The sequence below is a fragment of the Schistocerca cancellata genome, chromosome 3, assembly GCF_023864275.1.
Source record: "Schistocerca cancellata isolate TAMUIC-IGC-003103 chromosome 3, iqSchCanc2.1, whole genome shotgun sequence".
Lineage (NCBI taxonomy): Eukaryota > Metazoa > Arthropoda > Insecta > Orthoptera > Acrididae > Schistocerca > Schistocerca cancellata.
Window position 1 is genome coordinate 383,142,942 of NC_064628.1, and position 22,241 is coordinate 383,165,182.

The 22,241-nt window shown below is 40.9% G+C and overlaps 1 protein-coding gene across 4 annotated transcripts in view; it reads left to right on the plus strand.

The window, feature by feature from the left end:
- Positions 1-22,241, plus strand: part of LOC126175086 (DNA polymerase subunit gamma-1, mitochondrial) — a 150,172-nt gene that overhangs the window by 42,423 nt on the left and 85,508 nt on the right. For all 4 annotated transcript variants that reach the window (XM_049921626.1, XM_049921628.1, XM_049921629.1 and 1 more), the window contains exons 5-6: positions 2,335-2,790; positions 19,018-19,267. In XM_049921626.1, coding sequence (XP_049777583.1) covers positions 2,335-2,790; positions 19,018-19,267 — 706 coding nt within the window. The remainder of the gene's footprint in view (positions 1-2,334; positions 2,791-19,017; positions 19,268-22,241) is intronic.

The following is a 22,241-nucleotide window of genomic DNA, read 5'->3' on the forward strand; positions in this document are numbered from 1 at the left end:
CCTAAATATAGATACTAAAGCAAATGGAGATACTCTACATTGCTTTATTTCACACTGATTATAGTGTATTTGCTGTAGTTTAGTTCAGTATTAGTGCACCTTATTTAATGGTTGTCTTCTTCTCAAGCTATGTAAAGTGGATTAAAAAGCTGAAAAACATACGTTAGCTTGACAGACAGGATAAAATATGGGAAAGATCAAATTTAACTTTTCTTTCGCTGGTAACATAGAGATGAAGAAAGGGACTGATAGAACAGGAATTGATAAACAACGGAACTGCTTACATTCTTTTCAAGAATAACAGAATAAAAAAAAACTTTAAATTCCTTATATGATGCAGGTGAGGTTACTGCTGTGAGTCATATCACATTTGATATACGCCCAAGTAAATGCGCATGTGGCTCGCACAAGCACATGCATCAGGCATCGAGTGCACCACACAAAAATTGAAACAATGTTTTTAACTCATGTTCTCTATAACAGCTAACTTGGAACAATGGGTAACTGGAAATATTCCTCACTTGTTCCTCAGCCTCTTGGAGCATTGTTTCAGATCTGAAGCATAGAGGCAGGCTGGCAGCGACCAGAAGCTAGATTTTAACACCTTCTGACATGTGTGCATGTACAGTGTGCATTTCCTGGAATCTTCACTCAGTGCCACACAAAACCTTTAACTTAAGAAGACAAAGAACACAAAAAGCAGTGTTTAAGCTTTACAAAATGTAAGTAACATATTATGCCATAACACAACAGAGTATTTAAAAGACGCCACTTTCGACGTATGTTTGTTGTGGTTTTCATGTTGTGCCATTGTCAAGTACAGGGGTTTGATGCTGTGTAAGGTCACAAATATAAGTTATAAGTAAGAATACCCACACAACCTATATGTGGCATTAGGTGGCATCAAATATTTTTGCTTGACAATTGCGTAATGCGAAAATTCTAACGGCAGAATAAAAACTTCTACAGCCACAAATGGAAAATGATACCCTGTAAACAAATAATAATACTTTCAGAAAGTTAGGAATTGTGGCACTTACAAATATATGCATGTCTTTTGGCAGTACCACACACTTTACCTCCTACAGGTAAGTGCTGACCTGCAGTACAGACGATTGATACATGCTGTGAGTCCATATTACAAGAAGGTTTGTTATTCCCTACTTCAGTTTATGGGTGATTTTGAATTGTTCCTGCCTACACTGAGAAGATATTTGTAATTAGACGCTTTCTGTACAGTACAAGCTCGATTCATGCTTCCCAGCTGGCCTCACCTTCAGTTGATCACTTATTGTCTTCCTGTTGCCTCCTGTGCTCTTCTAGCTACTGTTGCTTCCACTGTATTCTGTTTATTTAGTTTTCTGTTTTCACATCTCTTTCATATTTACTATTTTTTATTTATTTTTTGCTGCTTTTTACTCTTTACTTTCTTTCTCTTTTATGGTAAGTTGCTGGATTCACATATGGGAGGAAGCTGGTTCAGATACTTGTCTGGTCATCTAGATTTATGTTTTCCTTACTTTCCTTGAATTGTTTAAGGCAAATACGGGAATAGTTCTTTTGAAAACACCCATGGATAGTGCTTTCTCCATCCTGTCCAGAACTAAAGAAGAATGCATCTGTTATGACTTCCCATCAATGGGATGTTAAACTTAAATCTCCCTTCCTTTCTCTCTTCTCTCTGTCATTCCTCATTTTCATCTCATCTTTCTGATATTTTTACTGTGTCCTATTCTTATATTTTACTGCCATCTGTGCCACCACTAACCACTATGGTTCTCAAATTTGATATATTGTATGTGTTCCATTGTTCATTTCACTTTTCTCTTCAATTGATGTTTCTACCTGGCAAGCTGACTTTGATTTTGTACTTTATCCTCAAATTGCTTAGAAAACTCCAATAATTGTATCCTCTCTTTTTGCTGAATGAAAAAAATCTCTAGTTATGAAACCTGACATTTGTAGAATGTTTTGTCTGTGTCTGTATCTACACTTATTGGCAATTAAAACCTGATGTATCTTTATTTACTTAAATTTTCAATAGTTACTGTAAAACTGATGAATAGTTGTAGTTGTGGTAGTATGTATTATATTACCTGTGAGAATAGAAGGAAATGTACGAGAGTTACTGGACATTGGGGAAAGGAAGAAAATCCAGTGTTTTATGTTATTTATAAATTTGAATTTGTTCATTTCCTACACTAATTAATTGTTTCAGTAGCCTCTTCAGGCTTTAGTTTTAAAGGTAATAGTTGAAAACTGTAATCTGATGAACAGCTGCATATTTGTTACATACACCGTGTCAATAACACTAACACTTTCTTCCATTTGCAGTGATGTGTTGGCCACTTTGTCAGTATTGGAACAACTTCTACCACTCTTCTTGGAAAGATTTCCTCACCCAGTTACCCTTGCTGGCATGCTGGAACTGGGCACAGCTTTTTTACCTGTTGATGACTCATGGAATCGTTACATCATGGAAGCTGATGCAACTTTTGAAGAATTGGATTCTGAGATTCAGTTCTTACTTGCAAAGTGCGCCAACACTGCATGTGAACTCATGCACAATGATGCATATCAGAGTGACACCTGGATGTGGGATCAGGACTGGTCACTGCAAGAGCTCAAGTTGAAACAGCAAACAAAGAAGTCTCGAAAGAGTAGGGAGAATAGAACACCTGTACAGCAAGATGACGATATGAGGATACCAGAATTACAGAAAGAGAAGGCACAGCAGAGCAATAGTGGAGAGGGAGAGAAGGAAGAAGGGGAGGAGAGCTTTATTGTTAGGTAAGTATCCATTCAATTTTTTGCAGGTAAAAAAGTTTGCTATCCTTGAATTTAGTCATAATTTAAATTTAGTTTGCACATTACACTGTGTATCAACAGTTCTGTCATAGTATATGGCCATCTCATTATAGTCATGTTGAAATTGTTTTCTTCATGACATCTTTCTGAAAGATCGGTTAAACAAACCAAGGGAGGAAAAGAGAGGCAGCTCCATTACAGTTGTAACTAGTAGATTAGTGAGCAATGTATCTTAGAAGTATTGTTGGTAATTGATAACAGGTTTGTCATATCATTAGGTAAAGCAGCTCATGTAATTGTTACAGGACTTCTCTTTTTGCCTTTAACTGCAGCTACCATTTTATCACATGTGTACCATTGAAGGGTACATAGCCTTGATTAAATGTTCACCTTAAATTAGAATTTATCTTCACATCTCAGTTAATTCACAATCACCTGCTGTAATGTTGCAGACCCAATCTAACCATACTGATTTGTGTTGCCCGTGGTTTCTTTAAATAGCAGAATGGCTCTATCTGCCTACCATGCTTCACAAAGCCCCCCTGTTTCTAATGGGCCTGGTGTGGCAGGAACTATGATAATTTTCCTTCTCCTCCTGACTTGTTTGATCTCCTTTTGTGTCAGGTTTGAAAATCTTGTTTAATCATCTACTGTGAATTACCTTTTGCTTTTGTCCCTGCTTGTTTTTCAGTCTAAGTTATGGAGTAAATGTCCAGTTTACCCTGTAAGAAGTCCTATTTTCTATCATCACATGAATCTCAAAACTACTGCCATTTCACAGCACACTGTTGTTAAGAGAGTGCAATATCCCTTAGATGGAGCACTGTTAAGAGAAAATTTATTTTATAATCCCTTATCTGGTACAAATCACTGTTTGTTAGAGTGAGAACACTCGAGAAAGAAAGCCAAAAGATATTTGGTAACATTCTTGATGATGAAGAAAGAAACATTAAAAAACATCGAAACATAATTTGAACATGATGTGAAACTCACACTCTTTTCTGTCCACCATTATATTGTAGACAAGGAATTATGCAGTATTCCAGCCGTTTGGTTTGCTTATGCTGAATCTAACATAGTGACTCATCTGATTGTTAACACAAGTTAAGCATAGTGTTTTCCTACATGATTTAAATCATAGCAGTTTTGTATTACAAAATTTGACCTATCATCCACCTTCTGTAGTAACCCACCAGTTACTATTTATACCACTCACAGAGGATGTAAGTCAGGCTTCTATGGCAAGCATAATGCACGCCGATGTTCAGGCATCACACCTGCAGCTACTCATCTACATCTACATCTACATTTATACTCCGCAAGCCACCCAACGGTGTGTGGCGGAGGGCACTTTATGTGCCACTGTCATTATCTCCCTTTCCTGTTCCAGTCGCGTATGGTTCGCGGGAAGAACGACTGTCTGAAAGCCTCTGTGCGCGCTCTAATCTCTCTAATTTTACATTCGTGATCTCCTCGGGAGGTATAAGTAGGGGGAAGCAATATATTCGATACCTCATCCAGAAACGCACCCTCTCGAAACCTGGCGAGCAAGCTACACCGCGATGCAGAGCGCCTCTCTTGCAGAGTCTGCCACTTGAGTTTGTTAAACATCTCCGTAACGCTATCACGGTTACCAAATAACCCTGTGACGAAACGCGCCGCTCTTCTTTGGATCTTCTCTATCTCCTCCGTCAACCCGATCTGGTACGGATCCCACACTGATGAGCAATACTCAAGTATAGGTCGAACGAGTGTTTTGTAAGCCACCTCCTTTGTTGATGGACTACATTTTCTAAGGACTCTCCCAATGAATCTCAACCTGGTACCCGCCTTACCAACAATTAATTTTATATGATCATTCCACTTCAAATCGTTCCGCACGCATACTCCCAGATATTTTACAGAAGCAACTGCTACCAGTGTTTGTTCCGCTATCATATAATCATACAATAAAGGATCCTTCTTTCTATGTATTCGCAATACATTACATTTGTCTATGTTAAGGGTCAGTTGCCACTCCCTGCACCAAGTGCCTATCCGCTGCAGATCTTCCTGCATTTCGCTACAATTTTCTAATGCTGCAACTTCTCTGTATACTACAGCATCATCCGCGAAAAGCCGCATGGAACTTCCGACACTATCTACTAGGTCATTTATATATATTGTGAAAAGCAATGGTCCCATAACACTCCCCTGTGGCACGCCAGAGGTTACTTTAACGTCTGTAGATGTCTCTCCATTGAGAACAACATGCTGTGTTCTGTTTGCTAAAAACTCTTCAATCCAGCCACACAGCTGGTCTGATATTCCGTAGGCTCTTACTTTGTTTATCAGACGACAGTGCGGAACTGTATCGAACGCCTTCCGGAAGTCAAGGAAAATGGCATCTACCTGGGAGCCTGTATCTAATATTTTCTGGGTTTCATGAACAAATAATGCGAGTTGGGTTTCACACGATCGCTGTTTCCGGAATCCATGTTGATTCCTACATAGTAGATTCTGAGTTTCCAAAAACGACATGATACTCGAGCAAAAGACATGTTCTAAAATTCTACAACAGATCGACGTCAGAGAGATAGGTCTATAGTTTTGCGCATCTGCTCGACGACCCTTCTTGAAGACTGGGACTACCTGTGCTCTTTTCCAATCATTTGGAACCTTCTGTTCCTCTAGAGACTTGCGGTACACGGCTGTTAGAAGGGGGGCAAGTTCTTTCGCGTACTCTGTGTAGAATCGAATTGGTATCCCGTCAGGTCCAGTGGACTTTCCTCTGTTGAGTGATTCCAGTTGCTTTTCTATTCCTTGGACACTTATTTCAATGTCAGCCATTTTTTCGTTGGTGCGTGGATTTAGAGAAGGAACTGCAGTGCGGTCTTCCTCTGTGAAACAGCTTTGGAAAAAGGTGTTTAGTATTTCAGCTTTACGCTTGTCATCCTCTGTTTCAATGCCATCATCATCCCAGAGTGTCTGGACATGATGTTTCGAGCCACTTACTGATTTAACGTAAGACCAGAACTTCCTAGGATTTTCTGTCAAGTCGGTACCTAGTATTTTACTTTCGAATTCACTGAACGCTTCACGCATAGCCCTCCTTACGCTAACTTTGACATCGTTTAGCTTCTGTTTGTCTGAGAGGTTTTGGCTGCGTTTAAACTTGGAGTGAAGCTCTCTTTGCTTTCGCAGTAGTTTCCTAACTTTGTTGTTGTACCACGGTGGGTTTTTCCCGTCCCTCACAGTTTTGCTCGGCACGTACCTGTCTAAAACGCATTTAACGATTGCCTTGAACTTTTTCCATAAACACTCAACATTGTCAGTGTCGGAACAGAAATTTTCGTTTTGATCTGTTAGGTAGTCTGAAATCTGCCTTCTATTACTCTTGCTAAACAGATAAACCTTCCTCCCTTTTTTTATATTCCTATTAACTTCCATATTCAGGGATGCTGCAACGGCCTTATGATCACTGATTCCCTGTTCTGCACTTACAGAGTCGAAAAGTTCGGGTCTGTTTGTTATCAGTAGGTCCAAGATGTTATCTCCACGAGTCGGTTCTCTGTTTAATTGCTCGAGGTAATTTTCGGATAGTGCACTCAGTATAATGTCACTCGATGCTCTGTCCCTACCACCCGTCCTAAACATCTGAGTGTCCCAGTCTATATCTGGTAAATTGAAATCTCCACCTAAGACCATAACATGCTGAGAAAATTTATGTGAAATGTATTCCAAATTTTCTCTCAGTTGTTCTGCCACTAATGCTGCTGAGTCGGGGGGTCGGTAAAAGGAGCCAATTATTAACCTTGCTCGGTTGTTGAGTGTAACCTCCACCCATAATAATTCACAGGAACTATCCACTTCTACTTCACTACAGGATAAACTACTACTAACAGCGACGAACACTCCGCCACCGGTTGCATGCAATCTATCCTTTCTAAACACCGTCTGTGCCTTTGTAAAAATTTCGGCAGAATTTATCTCTGGCTTCAGCCAGCTTTCTGTACCTATAACGATTTCAGCTTCGGTGCTTTCTATCAGCGCTTGAAGTTCCGGTACTTTACCAACGCAGCTTCGACAGTTTACAATTACAATACCGATTGCTGCTTGGTCCCCGCATGTCCTGACTTTGCCCCGCACCCGTTGAGGCTGTTGCCCTTTCTGCACTTGCCCGAGGCCATCTAACCTAAAAAACCGCCCAGCCCACGCCACACAACCCCTGCTACCCGTGTAGCCGCTTGTTGCGTGTAGTGGACTCCTGACCTATCCAGCGGAACCCGAAACCCCACCACCCTATGGCGCAAGTCGAGGAATCTGCAGCCCACATGGTCGCAGAACCGTCTCAACCTCTGATTCAGACCCTCCACTCGGCTCTGTACCAAAGGTCCGCAGTCAGTCCTGTCGACGATGCTGCAGATGGTGAGCTCTGCTTTCATCCCGCTAGCGAGACTGGCAGTCTTCACCAAATCAGATAGCCGCCGGAAGCCAGAGAGGATTTCCTCCGATCCATAGCGACACACATCATTGGTGCCGACATGAGCGACCACCTGCAGATGGGTGCACCCTGTACCCTTCATGGCATCCGGAAGGACCCTTTCCACATCTGGAATGACTCCCCCCGGTATGCACACGGAGTGCACATTGGTTTTCTTCCCCTCCCTTGCTGCCATATCCCTAAGGGGCCCCATTACACGCCTGACGTTGGAGCTCCCAACTACCAGTAAGCCCACCCTCTGCGACTGCCCGGATCTTGCAGACTGAGGGGCAACCTCTGGAACAGGACAAGCAGCCATGTCAGGCTGTAGATCAGTATCAGCCTGAGACAGAGCCTGAAACCGGTTCGTCAGACAAACTGGAGAGGCCTTCCGTTCAGCCCTCCGGAATGTCTTTCGCCCCCTGCCACACCTTGAGACGACCTCCCACTCTACCACAGGTGAGGGATCAGCCTCAATGCGGGCAGTATCCCGGGCAACCACAGTCGTAGTCCGATCGGGGGATGCGTGGGACGAGCTGGCCGTCCCCGACAAACCCCCATCCGGACCCCCACAGTGATGCCCATTGGCAACAGCCTCAAGCTGTGTGACCGAAGCCAACACTGCCTGAAGCTGGGAGCGAAGGGATGCCAACTCAGCCTGCATCCGAACACAGCAGTTGCAGTCCCTATCCATGCTAAAAACTGTGCAAAGAACGTCTGAACTAATCTACAGAGAGCGCAAACAAAACGACACAAAATTGAAGCGGTTATTAAAATACAAGATTGCCTAGTAAATGCAGTAATGCTGCCACTTGTGCACTGCTGACACACTGCTCGGCGGCGGAAGGAGACTACGCGATTTAACACTATTCGAGTACTAAAACGTGATGCTACAACTCTCAAATACTATAATACGCCCGAAATTTATGAATTAAACAATGCAAGTACCAAAAACACGCAAAGAAATTAAGAATTAAACTATGTAACAAATGAGTGAGCTAGGAGTATACGACTTGCTGCTGCAGCTGCTTATCCAACGGCGGCAGGGAGTACACTGACTGTGACCAACCGACACTGGCCGTTCAAAACAAAAACAGTTGACAGACGACTACGCGAATTTACACTATTCAGGTACTAAAACGCGATGCTACAACTCTCAAATACTATAATACGCCCGAAATTTATGAATTAAACAATGCAAGTACCAAAAACACGCAAAGAAATTAAGAATTAAACTATGTAACAAATGAGTGAGCTAGGAGTATACGACTTGCTGCTGCAGCTGCTTATCCAACGGCGGCAGGGAGCACACTGACTGTGACCAACCGACACTGGCCGTTCAAAACAAAAACAGTTGACAGTTGACTACGCGAATTTACACTATTCAGGTACTAAAACGCGATGCTACAACTCTCAAATACTATAATACGCCCGAAATTTATGAATTAAACAATGCAAGTACCAAAAACACGCAAAGAAATTAAGAATTAAACTATGTAACAAATGAGTGAGCTAGGAGTATACGACTTGCTGCTGCAGCTGCTTATCCAACGGCGGCAGGGAGCACACTGACTGTGACCAACCGACACTGGCCGTTCAAAACAAAAACAGTTGACAGACGACTACGCGAATTTACACTATTCAGGTACTAAAACGCGATGCTACAACTCTCAAATACTATAATACGCCCGAAATTTATGAATTAAACAATGCAAGTACCAAAAACACGCAAAGAAATTAAGAATTAAACTATGTAACAAATGAGTGAGCTAGGAGTATACGACTTGCTGCTGCAGCTGCTTATCCAACGGCGGCAGGGAACACACTGACTGTGACCATCACCAGGTCCATCTTGTGTGCACAGCTCTACATTAGCAATACCTGATGTGGATAGCATCTTTATAAGGGGATGCACGGGCCTCTGGGCCCTCAGTTGTTAGACATGTTAAAAAAATGTAAAATACTTCCATTGTATTTTTGTGTACATCACTCGATGAGTCAATAAATTGTACCTCTTTTACAAGTGTGTGTTCCCTCATGTTCCTTGTTAGAATACCTCCAAATGGTGATGTCGAGGGTCAGATTTTCATATGTCAGATTCTGTGGTTTTTCTGTCATTCGTCTCTTCATGAAGGCCTCCAGTCACTTCTACTTTAACAGCAGGTGCGTAAAGCCACATTGGAATAATTGTTGGCTGTTTTCATCCAAGCTCATCTGCTGGTTGTTAACGTCCCCCCCCCCCCCCCACCCCTTTCAATCCCCATGCTGAACCCACAGAAGACTGGGATTTTTATGAGAAGTGGCTTCACCAACATTTTTTTGACATTCCAGATGGTCTATGTGGTAAGTCTGTAAGGTTCTTTTCTTATTGTGGAGTGGATGTATTGTTTACTGTGGCAGTTAGCTCCTCTGCAAGAATCAGCGTCACCTTCTTTTGATGACTGTCCTCCTATCATCACAAGCTTACACAAATGGTCGCTGTGCATGTTGAATTCTACCAATGTCACAGAGAAGCTGCAACAGTTGTATTGACCTAAGGCGACTGAGCTGCATGGCCTCAGTCATAAGTGTCACATCATCATAATAGGTCTCAGGGGTCTTATGTGGACACTATGGTCAGAGATGAGATCATTCGTATGGCCCCAAATAAGGTGCGTCAGTGTGCCCTTCAGTTTGAGGACCATGTGTTAGAAGAGATTCTGAATGCTGTGCAGTAATTTGAGGTTTCATGGGCTGCCAATTAGGAGCTTGGAGTGATGTCACTGTTACTGTTGTTGTCAGTTTGCAGCCCCAGCGCATGGAGCTTAGCATGCTGGGGGAAGAGGAGGTAGCCGCAGTACAAACAAGCCGACCAGGCTGACACAGACAAACATGTTGTTGGCAGCAGGAACGGTGAACGCTGCTTGCTTTGTTCCCCTCTTGTTTCATACAGCAAGAGTGAACAGTCTTCCTCAAGTGTAGGATGTCTTCCCATAAAAAAAAGAAAAAAAATAATGTAGCAGTGGTATGTTGATCTCTGTCTGCCCCACAAGTCATTGCAAGAATCAATGGACGTCGATATTTACACAGTTTAGTCAATGGGTTCATCATTATCTGTAGGTAAGAACAAATTTTCCATTGAAATGCGGGTGGTGGATAAGCCACTGATCCTACGAGTCAACTCAGGGGCTGACTCAACTGTCTGTCTCAGAACCCTCCTATGTTCTCCTCTGCTCTGTACTGAATTGCTCGTGTGCCTAGTGCTAATGCAACTGTCAATTCACTATACTCTCAGACAATATAATATCCCCCCCTCCCCCTGCCACCAGTCCTGCCCACCAGTCATCCTGGAATGCACAGACAGTGGTATGCCCATGTCCCTCTCACTTTCGTACATGTGTGTCGGTCTGAGCAGGTCAGGAAATTCTCGTGCCTGTGGTTTCCGCCCACTGCACCACCGTGAATGCTGGGATATATCTTCAGTCCCAGCATTGTGGATGACAATGCCTGGTCTTTCCCACGCAAGGAAGGAGAAGTCTAGTAACCCACTGGTTACTATACCTACTGCCCACAGTGGAAATAAGAAGGCCCACTATGCCAAGAGTCAAGTGTGCAAGAATTGAAATGGCGTACCTGCAACTACTGGAGGTGGCTGCCAGGGGCAGCCTTATCACCGACTGCCATCACCAGGTCCACTGTGCATGCATGGCACTATGCCAGTGACAACTGATATGGATAGCATCTCTATAAGGGCATGCATGAATCTCAGTTGCAGAATGTGTTAGAGATGTGTGTAAGCTGCTTTTATTGTATACTTGTTGAAGTCACTCCATGACCCAGTCAATTGAATCTTTTTTATAACCATGTCTTTCCTGAATTCCTAGTTAGAACACCATCCTGTGTTCTTAAAAAAATTTGAGAAGTTAGCTTACAACAGATTATTGAACCACATTTCTAATCATTAAATTTTAACTGTAGCTCAGGTTGGTTTACATAAATACTTCTCTACAGAGAAAGTAATATATATTCTTATGAACTCAGTTTCAGTAGACTCAAACAAGAAAAATTACCCCAATGGCATTTCCTGTATCTTACTAAGACACTGCAGGCTGCTTCTGTGAAGCGTTAAATCAACCAATTATGACTAGTGTTATCGGATCACATTGATAATTGTGGCTAATATGTACAGGTAAAGCAGAAACACAGCTATTTTGAGGAAGGAAAAACAGTAAATCTATCAGCTGTCGATGTACTGGAGAAGTTAAAGCTTATTTGGAATGGACATCAATGTTACCTGTAATTTGTATGTCTGAATCCAAATATTATTTATGATTCAATGGACCCACAGCATTGAAAATATCTCTTAGAGACATTATATAATAATATGCAAATTGCTGCTATAACAAATGTTACAGCAGAAATCTGGATTTTATGACTAAATATTATTGATGATTATGTTAAACAGGTTTGTTTATAGCAGTTCAACATAATGTTACCTGAGATTTTCATGACAAATACATTTTAAATTCTTCTTGAGTATTCTTCTTGGTTGGATCATTTGCTTCTGCAGATATTTTCAACAGCAAGACTTGTAGCTGTTGATGAATGATGGGCTGATCCACTGTGCCATGCTTTTATATTCGTATCATCAGTACTCCTGCCCACAAACAGTTGGTGACATTGTGGAGAAATGAGGCCATGCTCTGGAGGTACTAAAAATCCTACTTTTAGGAGTAGTGTGCTTAAAGAAGCAGTAGAAATCTGATGTCAACAGAACCTTATAAACAAAGACCATGATTTTCCCATAGGAAAGCGTTGAATCCAGCACTCGGCATACTGAGGGCACAGCATGAAGCAAAATATGAACCAGTGATGGTGTAGCAGAACTTTAGTCTCCAGAGCATGCTACTAATAAGAATGCAAAAGGACACAATAGATGACTAGCTCATCATTCCTCAGCTGAAGATAACAAGAAGTCACATTGCCAAACGTTTATGGTGAACCAATGATTCGACCTAGCAGAACACTCGAGAACAATTTAAAATTATTACACAACAGTAATTGCTTGTTAATGCAATTTGTAATAGCTGCTTCACTTTGTTAGTGCACATTTTAACTTGTCCCACATCTCTGAAAATTCTCATTCACAAAGTGGTCTGCAGAAACTGATGAATCAATCAATTACCCATTAATTAATTATGCCTTACTTACCAAAATACTATTTTTGGAAGTTAGGAAATGAAATTTCGTTTCTTGGAACATATTATTGAGAATGTAGGTTTTATGTTGGTGTCATGATAATGAAAACATATCTTGATCACAGATGCATTCACATTAATGCGTCTGCAAACTTACGATGCAATTTCAGCTTCGATTGAGCAAAAAATTTAGGTATTTGTGAGCTCTATATGTCAATTTTAATATTTGTAGGTGCTCACATAAAACACAAAATGTTCCAGTTCATAGTTATATCTCAACAGTGCTCAGTGTGTTTAAGAAAGTAACCACTTTCATGAGTCTACTGAAAAGTGGTACTATTTTTTGTGTTTTTGCATATTCAGTGTACTGCAAAAGTCTCATATCATGACAAAAACAAAAGGTCTGGTAATGTTTCAGGTGTTACAGTGTGCTATGTTGTATTTTAAAATGAAGATAATGTCTTCAAATAGTGCCATACAATGCTTACATAAAAATTGTGAGTAGTGGTAGCAACAGCAGCAGGAGTTTTTGCTTCCAAAACAAAACAGTTGGCTTTTCAAGGCTCATTGAATATTGTAGACATTTTTATTTTATTTTGTTTTTAACATGAAATTTTGGTTTGTAGGATATTAAAACTGAAATCTGGAAACTAAATCAGATTTTGTACGAAAGTAGCAATTTGAACTGAGAGGCTAATCTTTGTGCATTGCACCGAAGAGAATTTCCTTTTTTAGCCACGGAAATGTAGATACTCCTTTAATGCAAAGAACATTTATTACTTTGATTACTTTTTTTAGCCCTTCACTCCTTGCACCATTACTGATATCATGATCAAGCTTGATGTTCTGTTATGTAATGCAAGAACAAGTTTCTTAGTGTGGCCAGGATCAGAGTTAATGTTTTTTACAGTTTCATTGCTTAATTTGGCTGCAACCACATCTCTGATTTAGTCTTAGTGTTACAACCTTTTGCTTCTGTTGCAGTCTTTCTGCTGACAAACTCTCAGTGAGCCTGTGTTCTTATCAGGCTCACTTTAACGTACATCGTGGGACTCCTGGTGTGAACATATCATTGCATATGGAAATGTTTTATCTGACCCATACTGGATAATATGAGAAATGGTTTGTGGCTGTACTGCAGCACTTACCTTGAAATGTAAACTGAATCAGTTAGGTATTCAGCAATATTGATAAATTCCTTGTCTTGTTTTTTCTTTTATGTGGTAGTATTCTGTTCTTAATTAGTTGAAGTTATTATGAGTTACGTTATTATGAGGTAATATACTTAGGACAGCAAACAGTCCCAAGTCAATGGAAAAAAGTAAAAGTTCCTCCTGCATATAACAAGGACAAAAGGATGTATGCACAAAGTTATAGACCAATATCTGAAATTTCAATCTGCTGAAGGTTCTTGAGTATATTTGTAGCTTGAATGTAATGAGTTTCCACTTGTGCCAAACTGGAGACTGTTGGAAAATGTCTGAGCCCAAAGAATATGTGATTAACTCAAATACTGTTTAAGTTATAGTACCCAGTACGTTGACCTGAATAGCAAGTGTTCTTTAGAGATTAAGGTAATGTCAAAAACACCCCTGGGAAATGTGACATCACTGCTCCTGTTTTCCATGTACAGAGGTGCACAAAAATATGGAAATACCAAAAAAAAAAAAAAAAAAAAAAAAAAGCACATCACAGTGCCTAATATGGTTTAGAAAAATCACTAGCATTCAAAACAGCTTCCAATCATCTCTGAATGCATTAATGCAGATCATGTGTTTTTTGCCACAGAAATCTTATACCATTCTTCTTGCAAAATTGTTGCACTTTCAGGTAACAGTGATAGAGGTGGGTAGTGATCATGCATTCTTCTTTTCAAAGTAGACAACAAAGGCTCAGTAATATTGAGAGATGGTGACTGGGGTAGCCGGGTGAAATGTGGCAGTTCATCATCGTGCTCTCAAAACCAGTACTGGACAATGCAAGTTGTGTGAACAGAGGTGCTATCGCCTTGTAATGCTATGTTGCTATTGGGGGACAAACATTGTACCATGGGATGGGCCTGATCAGCATAAATGGTCACGTAAACCTTGGTAGTAATACGACCTTGCATATTACAAATGGGATGCATGGAATACCACAGTACGGCTGCCCAAATTGTCACTGAACCCCCACCGCATTTCACTCTTGGTGTGTAAACTTGGCCAGAAATTGGGAACAGTGTGAAACAAGATGCATCTGACCAAATGACTTTCTTCCATTGCTCCATGTTCCAAGTTTTATGGCTTGGTGTCACGTTTTCCTGTTATGGGCATTTGAATCACTGATGAGTGGTTTTGGAATTCCAGTTCACCTTGCATTTCCCAGTTTCTGTAACTCCTTTCGTGTTGTTTTGTTGCTGACAGGATTCATGATTGTGAGATTCAGTTCTGCAATGATTTTTGCAGCTGTTGTCCACTTATTTTTCACCATTGTCCTTTGCAGTGGCTGTTTACCAATATCATTCAGCACACAGTTTGGCCCATTTTGTAACTTAGTGTATGATGTTTTTCCAGTTTCCTGGTGTGCAATATAAATCTTTCCTGTGGTGCCTCTTGAAACAAGAGACACTTCAACTACCTTAGTTGCTGAAGGACTTGCCATACGAGCATGAGCAATTTGCCTGTGTTCGAATTCAGTTGGCTTTGACATAATGCACACACGACACCACAGAACACCCCCTGTTCTGACCGCGACTAATGCTCGCAACATGTTGAGGACATTGCACGGCTGCAGTTCGTGGTCAGATGCAACAGCACAACATGCAGGCTTGGCTAGGATTCACATTTATGTTCAAGCATGCATTTGTGACCGTGTTTCCGTATTATTTTTCAGCTACTGAGTTCCATTAGGCTGCTCTCACACTGGCTATGTAGACGTGGTGATTCAGCCACATAGTTCAATTGATGCAATGCACAATTATGTGATTGAATCGTGCAACTGAATTACTGGACACACGTATGAACCACTTAGCTGAGGTTCTGCGGCAAGAGCTGTACACTTGTGCAACCCAGTCACAAATTGACGACAAAATGTAAATATTTCATCATAAAAATGTGAAAGAGGATTTCCGTACAGTAATAATAACTGAAGTATGCTGCATTCTGTGCAACTATTGTCACAAAAGAGGTGGATTCAACTTGGATGAAACTTTAACAATAGTTGGCCTAGAAGACGTATGAAGCATCACACCTATACAAAGTTGCTGTGCTGTGAATATACAGCACAAATTCGCAGATTATTTTGTTAGCACTGATGGGGATCCCTTTGCAAATGAACATGATGTAAAATGTATTTTAATAATACACAATACACAAAATATATATAAAAAACAAAGATGCTGTGGCTTACCAAACGAGAAAGCGCTGGCAGATAGACACAATAAAAAACACACAAACACACACACAAATTTCAAGCTTTCGCAACCCAAGTTTGCTTCATCAGGAAAGAGGGAAGGAGAGGGAAAGACGAAAGGATGTGGGTTTTAAGGGAGAGGGTAAGGAGTCATTCCAATCCCGGGAGTGGAAAGACTTACCTTAGGGGGAAAAAGGGACAGGTATTCACTCGCGCGCGCGCGCGCGCACGCACGCACGCACACACACACACACACACACACACACACACACACACACATATCCATCTGCTCATATACAGACACTATATATATATATATATATATACAGGGTTATTACAAATGATTGAAGCGATTTCACAGCTCTACAATAACTTTATTATTTGAGATATTTTCACAATGCTTTGCACACACATACAAAAACTCAAAAAGTTCTTTTAGGCATTCACACATGTTTGATATGTGCCCCTTTAGTGATTCGGCAGACATCAAGCCGATAATCAAGTTCCTCCCACACTCGGCGCAGCATGTCCCCATCAATGAGTTCGAAAGCATCGTTGATGCGAGCTCGCAGTTCTGGCACGTTTCTTGGTAGAGGAGGTTTAAACACTGAATCTTTCACATAACCCCACAGAAAGAAATCGCATGGGGTTAAGTTGGGAGAGCGTGGAGACCATGACATGAATTGCTGATCATGATCTCCACCACGACCGATCCATCGGTTTTCCAATCTCCTGTTTAAGAAATGCCGAACATCATGATGGAAGTGCGGTGGGGCACCATCCTGTTGAAAGATGAAGTCTGCGCTGTCGGTCTCCAGTTGTGGCATGAGCCGATATTCCACGGGCTACGCGTGAAACTTGTCCGCATGCGTTCAACCGTTTCTTCGCTCACTGCAGGCTGACCCGTTGATTTCCCCTTACAGAGGCGTCCAGAAGCTTTAAACTGCACATACCATTGCCGAATGGAGTTAGGTGGATCTTTGTTGAACTTCGTCCTGAAGTGTCGCTGCACTGTTATGACTGACTGATGTGAGTGCATTTCAAGCACGACATACACTTTCTCGGCTCCTGTCGCCATTTTGCCTCACTGCGCTCTCGAGCGCTCTGACGGCAGAAACCTGAAGTGCGGCTTCAACTGAACAAAACTTTATGAGTTTTTCTATGTGTCTGTAGTGTGTTGTGACCATGTGTCAATGAATGGAGCTACAGTGAATTTATGAAATCGCTTCAATCATTTGTAATAGCCCTGTATATTTTCCCCATGTGGAATGTTTCTTTCTATTATATTCATACAATACACAAAATAATACATGAGAATTTATTTTGTACACAGTTTTATTTTTGAAGAACATAACAAATTGTTTCTCTTCTCAGGTATTAAATCTCACTGCTATAATCCTTCTTTCCCGATTCCCAAATTACAGGATAACTTTCTACTGCAATGATGAAAAGTTCCACATTCTACTGCAATGATGAAAAGTTCCACAATGAAAGTCATTTTTGCAGTGCAAAAGAAAAACAAAAATCTTTAAACCAACCCAGGAAAATTACATCATTGAACAATAATGAAGCGCTGACAAACAAATGCACGTACCTGTCGAGGCAGCAGCTGTTTTCCCCTCCTCTATGTAGTTGTCTTACAAGACTGCCACATGCAGAAGGATCAAACATGGCTGAGTCGCCATGACTAGCCCTGGGGAGCAGCGTGTGCACAGCAAGTTGTGTAGTCAAATCACCAGTGTGTAGGGGGTCTTAGAGTGGTCAACATTCTGAGAATCTTTACTGATGGTTCTGTTGTGTGTGGAAAGTAATCATTGTTGAGTGACTGTAGGGTGATTCAAGCTAACTTTGGCAGAATTTCTATTTTGTGGACTGAATACATGTTGCCTCAAATGTATAGAAAGGTAAGTTAATGTGAATGAATGGGAGATGTGTGTCAGTAGTATTGGAATCCAGTATTAATTTTAAACTGCTTTACTTGGCCACTTTGTTTAAATACCGTGATGAAAAGCTGCGGAACAAGTTTTAGGTGAGGCAAATGGTCAACTACAGTTTATTGGGAGAATTCTGATAAAGAATAGAACAGTGCATGTAATTAAAGACATTGCATACAGAACATTTTTGATACACATTCTTGAGTGCTGGTACAGTGTTTGGGATCCTCACCATATTACAAAAGAAGACATAGAAGCTCTCCAGATGCATGCTGCCAGATTTGTAGCCAGTCCATTTGATCAATACAAGAATGTTATAAGACAGTATCACTATGCAATACACTTTACATAGGCTTTCGCCATAGTCAGTGCTCTCATGAATTCACAGTTGACTGTCTCATTTTGGGCTCATGTCTGGCCATGTATAACCTTACGCTTAAGGGTAATGCACCAGTTTACAAGAAAATGCTACATTAATTAATGATACAAAAGAGAGAAATTATAGAGAAAACCATCCTGGATTTCTAAACCCATTTGCTTCATATACCTAATGTTTTGCAGCCTTGGGTTTTACAGAAACTTAAGTTACTATTTTTTGATATTGCAATGATGCCCATCGAAAATTCCTCAGCTTCTAAGACAACCAAAATTTATAATTCATTTAACAAAAGTTTCAACTTTGAATGCTTCCTTTAAAAATCAAAATGTGGAAAATCTAAGAAAATCACTGTGTTTGGAAAATTTGGGCTTGAGTATTATCAGAACAAAATTTTGAAATATTACAAGATATAAAAATGGGCGATGTCTAGAAGTCACATCTTAACTAATTAATAACTTTTGAGTTATGGACATTTAAGCTAAACAAACCATTTTCTCAGAATTGCGAAAATTGATCTACAAAGCTGACTAGATCATTGGTTCTTGTTGCATGGTAATGAAATTACAATATCTTCATATCCTTTAGGCCATGAATTAGTTAACTTCAAGTGGAAACAATTACACCACAGTGTCCATGGTTGGAAACAGGATATCTGTAATAATAAGAATATGAAATTCCTTACTAAATGTGAAAGTTGATAAATTTGTAATCTACTGTAAACCCTATTATCTTTTTATTGCATATTTGGGAAACTATTTGTTGGTATTTCTGCAGTTGTTTTGCTTTCATTGTCAGAGGAAATCTGGATATCTGTGGTGATAGTTTTCTGTTATAACTATGATTTTCTTATGAAGAATTTGCCAACAGGTTTGAAAGGCTGGCTAAGGAAACAGCAGCGAGGCTTCCCGCCCGTCCACCTCACATGCCCGGGTATCCCGCCTGGTACCGGAAGCTCTGCTCCCGCAACATGGATTCTGAAGACTGGTGCCCAGGACCCCAGCTCCTCACCACCGGGATGCAGATCACACCAAAACTCTTACGGCTGAGTTGGGAGGGATACCCTCTTCACTTTCTGAGAGGCTATGGTTGGGGCTTCCTCCTGCCTCAAGCAGACCATGTTAGTAAGTTGTGTGTTGAGGTTACGTAGCTACACATTCTAACAATTTCACGCAGTAAACCAAAGGAAGAAATACAGTAGTTAATTTGCTGTATTTCTGCGTGGTCATTACCGTTGGCTAGGCAGGTGATGTACTCATATTGTAATTTGTGGAATAATATGTACTCTCACAGTCGAAGTCTTGCACTCCAGGAACTAGAGCAGCATGCACATCATCACCTCAAAAAACTCTCCAACTTGTTTACCTCCTACTCCATCACCTCTACAACAGCCTTCAAACCTCCCTCACATCCCCTCATAGCTGACAAACCCTGCCTTGCAGATCTACGATGTTTACACACTGTCAGAAACTCTCTCCCACCATCATACAGAATCCAGAACCCAAACAGACCTGAATCACAGTATGAACCTTTCCTCCAAAAGCCTTAGTCCCATAGAAGTTTCAGTCCTTTCCAAAGGCCTTACTTGTTGCCCCACTGCCAAATTCAATCATACTTGACTTGTTAGAAACCTTCTATCATTCTCCCAGTCCCTACAGTGGAAACACTTTTCTGCCAGCAACTCTACCAATCAGACTCAATCAAAAACCAAGTGTTGAACACTGCCTGACTCAGTTGTCTCCTCCATCCAATCGTGATCCACCCCCAAATCATCCCCTGTGAAGTGGTTAGTTTGTGTGTACATACCGCTTCCTCAGAGGTTAATATGCACCAGCGCACTCTGGTGCAGCGGGGCTATGTACTTTTTCTCACATGTAGAAGTTTCCCTTCATGTTTTCATTTTTAACTTCAATTGATAGTAGGTGGGAATGAATAAAATATATTGCAGATGTTAATGAAAATTTATTTTCACGATATTACAAGTTGTGTTCAGTACCAAACATTTTGAAGCAAGGTGCTACACTCAAGGAAACTTTGCATTTTGCTCACTGGTATGAAATCTCTTTGCATAGGCCTTTCCTTGCACACACCATTCACCTTCTTGTTAGTCTTTTCTTCGTTTTGGGCAGCAGAAGGTCTGGAAAATGTCTGGCTATAAGGCATATTGCTTCCAGTGTTCTAGGTGGGCATCCTACTGATGTCCCTTTTTGAGGTAAAGATATGGACAACTGTTCACCAAGACTAGTCATGAAGCTCATTCTACTTTGTGTGCCACCATGCTTCTTGTAAAGAACGTATGCAGTGAAGCATGCAGTGTCCAGCAAGTGGCAGAAAAGCTTCTAATAACATTTTTTCAGCCTGCTCTTGGCCATCTGCTACCTGTGCAATGGAGAATCACACCTATCCAAGCCTCCCATATTCTTGTTGTAATCAGCGCCATATGGTTTTTGAATGATTCCCATCTTTGAGTTTACATTTACAAATGTATTGTCATGGAAGGTACTGACCATAACACTGTCTCTCTTGTCCCATTTCATTACCATCTGCTTGCCTCTGTATCCTGTTAGGTACTCTCCTTTCTTCAGTTTTTTCCTTTTTTACACAGTTAGGAAACCCCTTCCCAGCTTTCCACGGCAGTGTCAGTAATTTTACTGGTTAGTTTGTCCACCAAATCTGGACTGATGTAGCAGTTGTCAAGATAAATGTAGTGACCTTTCCTGAGTAGATCATGTGCAAGTTTCAAAACATTTTGAGAGGTTTTTGTTTCTTGTGGATAGTGGCCACCATAATTAGTGTCCTTTCCAGTGTGAACAATAGATTCCCATACATACCTGAAGCTGCTTTCATAGAGCTTGTAAAATTTGATGCCGAATCTTCTGCACTTTGATGGAATAAATTGCCTGCATCCAAGGCACTCTGTCCAGAGCAACAACAGTTCATCAGAGGTTCTGTTCTGGCGTGTATACTGATCTGAATTTACGCCACAGATGTTCGATATTCAGGTGAATTTTGAATAGTTTTCTGCTGAAAATCCCTAGTGGATCATACAAGGGCTTGTCAATGAAGTGGACAAATTTCAATAAAAGATGAAATCACTTTTCACTCATTTGTTTCCTGAAGAAAGGTGTGTCAACTGATTCTCTCTTTGAAAAGTATATTTTGTGATCTACATTTACACATACATAGATACTCTGCTAGACACCATATGGTGCATGACGGCGGGTTTCCTGAACAACTACTAATCATTTCCTTTCCTGTTACACTCAAAAATGGAACAAGGGAAAAACAACTATCTATATGCCTCCATATGAGCCCTAATTTCTCGTATCCTGTCTTGGTGGTCCTTGCACACAATGTATCTTGGCAGTAGTAGAATCGTTGGTTGTGAACTGAACTAACACGCAGAAATGCAGTAGTTCTCACTGCTGCAGTAGTGTCTCATCAGATGTTTCTGAATCTAAGTCACTTTCACTAGCATCAACATCTGTATCATGAAAACTTTCAGAACTGTCACTGAAATTATCATCACTTTCTAAAAGTAGCTGCTCTGTATGTAAATATGATAAATGACTTCTTTTCACCATTGAGGATTACTTGCTAACGCGGCAGTAAACACATATGAAGGAGACAGGCTTTTGCGGCTGCTTCACAGGACGCATGCTGTCAATGCACGCTTGAGTGGAACATGTTATAACTAGACCAAAATGTGCTGTGTTGCCTGAAGAAAGCTGCAATCTAGTAGACAAAACTCACCTCATTGCACAGTTTCAACAGCAGACTGATAACTCATCATTCTCATTAGCTACTAGCTATGGAATGCAGTGGATGGTTATATCTGTCTTGCCCACTGTGAATTAAGAGAGTATGGACAGATATATCTGTCATGCCCACTTAAAGGATTAACATTCCAGAATTTCTTAATCGCACACCTTGCCTCACCATCAGTCACCAAATCCCTCAACGTGCGAGCTAACCTTACATTTGCAGAAAGAACTGCAGTCACCACCTAAAAATTGATTCCGACCTTATAACCCTACCTGCTGACAAAGGCTCCACCACTGTTGTTTTGAGCCGCAGGGATTGTGTGTTAGAAG